Here is a 5,716-nt window from a genome sequence, read left to right as displayed (position 1 = left end):
CAGAGGTGTCCCTGGCCTAGAAGATGGCAAAGGTGATAAAAATTACATTGAGAGGGCATGGAGTTACCTCACCATCAAAGAATTGCTTAACTCCTGGTTGAAGAGTGATAACAGTCAGGAAAAAGACTATTTGATGGAGAAAGCAAAGTCAATGGCCCTGAATTACAATTTTGTTACTCCCTTCACCGTTCTGAAGATGAGAGAGGCTGGGCTCCATTCAGAACCACCTCAAGAGGAGTTTATCAGCCCTTCTACTGATGGCATCGGTGAAAAGTTGCAGAGCTTGCAGGGACACAAGGCACCACCAGGTACGAGAGAAAACTAACCACGTGCTGGTAAGAAATCTTTTTGTATAAGTAATGTCTCATGGCTGACTTTGGCAACAGAGATGATCTACCCAATGAACTGAAGGCTGGTAAACAGAAAGCTGAGATTTTCATATAGTTTTTGCTAATTATGGGCTGGGTGACATTGAGCAAACCTTTTAGGGACCTGACTCACCTCCTTGAAGCACTTGTGCTCTGTAGAAACTATTGAAGAAAAATTGGTATTCTAAATGAAGCTTAAAGTAGCTGCAGGAATACATCCCATAATCTTGCTGAATTATTATTATATTATGGCTCTTTCTGCTGCTCAATAAATAATTGTAACAGCCTTCCTTCCCCTGCTTCTAGGTATACGCAGACAGCAAGATAAACAAAGAATTAAAATCTCCAAAACTTCAGGTCAGTGCCTGTTTTCATGCCTTTAATAATCCAAAATAATAGTGGTTGATTTATGGAAACCTCAGTTGCATGCCACTGTGGTATAACCATCCTGATGAATCAGTCAAAATCCTATTTACTAGACCTACAGATTAGGGAGGAAAATGAAAACAAAAACAAAGTACAGAGAGGATCCATAGTGAGAAGTGTGAGGAAACATAGCAAGGCAGATGATCTACAACACTTGATCCTCATGTTTGAGATTTCTGTAGATTAGGGGAGAAAAGAAGCATGTTCTCTCTGAACTAGGAATATACAAATATTTTATAAAGTAATGTTGCTGAAACATAAAAAGTGTTGTTAAAGGGAAAAAAAATGAAATTCTATAGTGTTTTGTCATTTCCCTGTTGGTTCTGCACCTCTATTTCACATCCTTTTCATATATTAAACAAAAAAGAATAACCCCAGATCGATAATTTAGACTTGAATTTCACTGGGTAAGGTCAAATTTACCTTAAAAACTAAGGGTTTGGCTTGTCTTAATATTAATGACACTTATCTGGTAGTTGGTGATAGTTCAAGAATTGCTGAAAAATTCAGATTATGGGATTGTTTAATATCTGCTGTTGATGGCTCCAATCTGCTATTTGAGGGCCAGGAAGGTTGAGAGGGAGGTGTGCCCATGCAGCTTCCCTTGGTTAGAAGGAACATTTTTGAGTGCTGTGGTGGATGTACCCTATCACCAAAGTATGGAGGAGTATAAAGCACCTGCATGACAACTCCTATAAATCACCAAAATGATATTCCAGAAAGAAAATATCCTGATTTTCACCTGGACTATTTTGGGTTTTCCTTGAGAACCCAGCTTCTTCTGTGAGAAAAACAAAACAAAACAAAATAATCTTTGTGAAAAACAAAGCAAAACTTGGCATTTCCTGGCAAACTCCAGCTGACCCTCTAAAACCAACAAACTGAGAGGTTTTAGAAAAAACAGGGACAAACAGACTTTGAAAAACAGTTTTGTCACATTCTTGGACACCACAGTTTTCTGTCTCTCACATTTGTCTCTTTTTTCCATGTCTTCTTAGCGGATGGAGACCCTCACTTTGTCATTGATTTTCCCTCCAGCAAGTTCTCTGTCTGCTTCAATATCGATGGAGAACCAGGGGACATTCTCCGACTGGTCTCTGATCATAAGGAATCTGGTGAGCAGCCAAGTAAAGTAGTTGCTTGTGGAGAAAAACTGAAGTGCAAGGCCAGCTCTCTAACAATAAGAATAAGCACCAAGGTGCTTCATAGGCAAGGAAGTGACAGGAAATTAGAAAAATCTGCTTTTCTGGCCAGGCAATGGAAAACTGATGGATACCAGTTTTCTGGCTCTAATCACCTAGATTAGAAAGGGAGGTAAACTGTTCACTTGGACATATTGGCCTCCAACTTTATAATAGAATCATAGAGTAGTTTGGTTGGAAAAGACCATTATGGTCTTCTAGTCCAACCATAAACCCAGCATTGCCAAGTTCACCACTAAACCATGTCCCCAAGTACCACATCTGCATGTCCTTTAAATACCTCCAGGGATGGTGACTCCACCACTTCCCTGGGCCGCCTATTCCAATACTTGACAACCCTTTTAGTGAATTTTTTTTCCTAATATCCAACCTAAGGCTCCCTTTGTGCAACTTAAGGCCATTGCCTCTTTTCCTATCCCTTGTTATTTGGGAGAAGAGACCAACACCCACCTTACTACTCCCTCCTTTCAGGTGGTTGTAGAGAGCCAGAAGGTCTCCCCTCAGTCTCCTTTTCTCCAGACTAAACAACCCCAGTTCCCTCAGCCGCTCCTCATAAGACTTGTTCTCCAGGCCCTTCACCAGCTTTGTTGCCCTTCTTTGCAAACGCTCCAGCTACTCCATGTCCTTCTTGTAGTGAGGGGCCCAAACCTGAACACAGTACAGCAAGCCTAAGCAAGGAGGGCTTGCCACTGTTAGATACACAATTCATCTACAGAAGTGTTTGTCAACAGGTTAGACCTAATTGTAGACAGAACTGGTCTTCATGTGTATCCAAACTTTTCCTAGTTCAGGTCTTCATTGACTGAAATCAAGGGAGCGACAATCACAGGTAAATGGCCAAGAGACTCACTTGAGTGCCTGAGGACCACATTGCACCCCTTTGGTCTTTCTAGGTTGGATTGGTAGGAACTGAGAGCTCAGTTTCTGATTATTAGACCCAATATGGTCTGTGGGTTGCACTGACCGGTGCTACAACAGCCACAGCTGAACAAACAGCCCCAGACATGTTGCACACTGCGTGTAGTGTTTGCCTGAGCCATGCAGCCACCTCCATGATGAGAGATCACACAGGGGATTCAGCTTTCTGGTGCAGAGAATGTGCGTTTCTTTGATGGTGCAACTTCATCAGCCCTCTAGTTAGAAAGTCACAACATGAAAATAAAAGAATTGGACTGGCCAAGATTGCTCTGTTATTGGAGCTTCACTCTTTACTGACAATGATGTTGGTTACTTTGGGACAGAGGGAAGTATCCAAACGGGCTAACCAACAGCACTGAGGCTGTTTCAGTGAAGGGACCACCAAACTACTTACCAAGTCATGATAACCTTGAGAAACCCACACGATTCAGGATGTGCATTGCCCAATACAGTCTGATCCCCAGGGGCTCAAACTATGCTCTGATCCCATCTGGAATTCTAAGCAGGGCAGCTAATAAGCAGATTATGTCCCAAGCAGGGAAATGGTGGGAGGAAGGGGTGTCAAAACCAGAGACAATGCACAGACTTGTTTTACAAAGAAGATAAACAACCCCACAATAAAGTTATGAGAATCCTGTTCTGTGTGGCAGTGCTCTAGCCTCCGTATTTCTGTGTTCATGCCCACCTTAGTGAATGAGGTCCAGCTCCTGGCAATGTTTCCCTTGAACTTCTTTCACAGACTGTGTTTGTGCTACCACTTGAGTGGTTCTGTGGCTCAAATGTGAGATGAGCTTGTGAAAGACTCGGTAGCACTAGCAAGTTGGGTCTATAAAGACAGAAATGAGAGCTTTCCCCAGCAATGATGGGATATGGAGATATTTTATCTTGGTGTTGGTGGCTTGGGTTAGCCACAAACTTCCTCCTTTATTGTTACTGTCTGGATGTGAGACACTGTCTTATGGACAGGAAGCCACAAATCATAAAAATGATTTGGAATCTTCCTGTGGACAGCTAGGCTTCCATTGACTCAGTGAGAACTGCACCTTAGGCTACTCAGAAGTGGTTCCTTTGGGGTAAAACTGAGGGAGGCTGGAAGGTAAGCACTTGTGAAGCTGGAAATAAATCAGTGGGAGGGCAGAGTTCAGGGTCCCATCCTGCAGTGACCTAAAGAGAACCTGAATTTTTTACACTGCCACCTGAGGATATTTAACAACTTCAGACTGTTGCAGGTCAGGTTATTCCCTCTACAGGCCCTGCTTAGTCTTTAGCATGTTGACCCTTACTCTGTGCCTTCCTAGGCTAGTTGTCTTAGGAGTCAGGTAGAGAAGGACAGCAAACTGCAGCTGTCCACTACACTGAGATACTCTGAGACAGAAACATCCAGATACATCCACGTCCTCTTCCTAGAAGTTCAGTCCCTAGACCAGTTGGTGATATGAGGAAAACCAGGCCTGCCAGCAGCTTTTCTTAATCCTCCAAGATCTGGTATGTTTGCCCAGGCCTGAGTTATGCATCAACAAATAGGTGGTCCAGGTAAATCATACCACTGTTGGTTGGGCTATAGCAGTCAGGAAGATAAATATTTGTCTTATGTGGCTTAAAACTCCTGCACATCATTGTCTTGATGATAGGTAGGTCTAAGGTGGGATGGAGCCTAGGAAGTGGCTGTGCTGAGGAGCACCTGATTCTGTTTTGTAGCACTGTGAACACAAATATTAGGACTAATGGGACTGGGGGTACTTGTCTCAAGGGAAGGCCGGTATTTCTGGGCTTGGCTAAATTTAGGTTCTCTGTATAAAGTAATCAATTTATAACAGACTGGCCATACTGTTTTGAATACTGGTAGGTGAAATAATTGGTCATGAGGTGGTGAATCTGTATGTCCTCAGTTGCAAGGCTTCGATCTTTTTAAGATAATAGACGTATTCTTGGTTCCAGCTTTTATTTATTGATTATTTTCCTGCAAGGTGTAACTGTGAACGGGCAATTAATTGGAGCTCCTGCACCACCCAACGGCCACAAGAAGCATCGGACTTACTTCAGCACCATCACTATCCTCAGTAATAAACCAGAGAGGTCTTACCTAGAGATTACACCCAAAAGAATCATCCTGGATGATGGGGAAAGACTGCTTCTGTCCTGCGATCGGAGTGCCGTTGTGCGGAGCAGCAGCCTCGAGGTGTCCATCTCTGCCAATTCCAACATCACTGTGACGATACGGGACACAATCAGCTTTGTCATCCTCATCCACCATTACAAGAAGCCAGCCCCATATCAGAGGGATCACCTGGGGTTCTACATTTCCAACAGTAAAGGCCTCTCTTCTGACTCCCATGGGCTACTGGGTAGGTAACAGGTTCTCAGATTCAGAGCTGTAAGCCAGAGAAAAATGATCCTTCCGAAGAGTTTTAAAGGACAGAGACAAGAGGTAATGAACAAGGCAGGTGAGGATTAAGTTCCCAGGTTAGACTTTTACTTCTACTCTCAAACAACTTCTCTATTGCTTGCTGAGTGATCTCCCACTAGCCTAGCTATGTGGCCATGTCTGTTTTTCACATTTCTACTCTTTCTCTGAGTGTGTAATAATTCAGTTGTCATTACAGTGCACATGCTAGAACGTCCCAGTACAGAGACAGAAACCAAATATTGCACAAGAAACCTGAATAAGGCACCAGTCAGAGATTCTCTAACAGCAGGTCTAATTCGGAATAGCCCAGCTTCTAATGTGCTCTCAGGGACATAGGGGTAGGGTCTGACTTGCTCTAGATTCAGTCAACTGAGGTCTTGCAGATTCTGAAAGAG

At 43.2% G+C, this 5,716-nt stretch overlaps 1 protein-coding gene across 1 annotated transcript in view; it reads left to right on the top strand.

Annotated features, from left to right (window-relative positions):
- Positions 1–4: 4 nt before the first annotated feature.
- LOC104532350 (inter-alpha-trypsin inhibitor heavy chain H5-like) overlaps positions 5–5,716 on the top strand; it is a gene marked incomplete at its 5' end in the record, with an annotated part of 7,184 nt that continues 1,472 nt past the window's right edge. The window contains 4 exons of the mRNA XM_010177539.1: positions 5–308; positions 675–725; positions 1,793–1,909; positions 4,882–5,259. Of these exons, the coding sequence (XP_010175841.1) occupies positions 5–308; positions 675–725; positions 1,793–1,909; positions 4,882–5,259 (850 nt within the window). The remainder of the gene's footprint in view (positions 309–674; positions 726–1,792; positions 1,910–4,881; positions 5,260–5,716) is intronic.

Source organism: Antrostomus carolinensis, unplaced genomic scaffold, assembly GCF_000700745.2.
Source record: "Antrostomus carolinensis isolate BGI_N321 unplaced genomic scaffold, ASM70074v2 scaffold38171, whole genome shotgun sequence".
NCBI lineage: Eukaryota > Metazoa > Chordata > Aves > Caprimulgiformes > Caprimulgidae > Antrostomus > Antrostomus carolinensis.
Note: the sequence above shows the minus strand (reverse complement) of the source record. Positions and strands in the feature narration are given on the sequence as shown.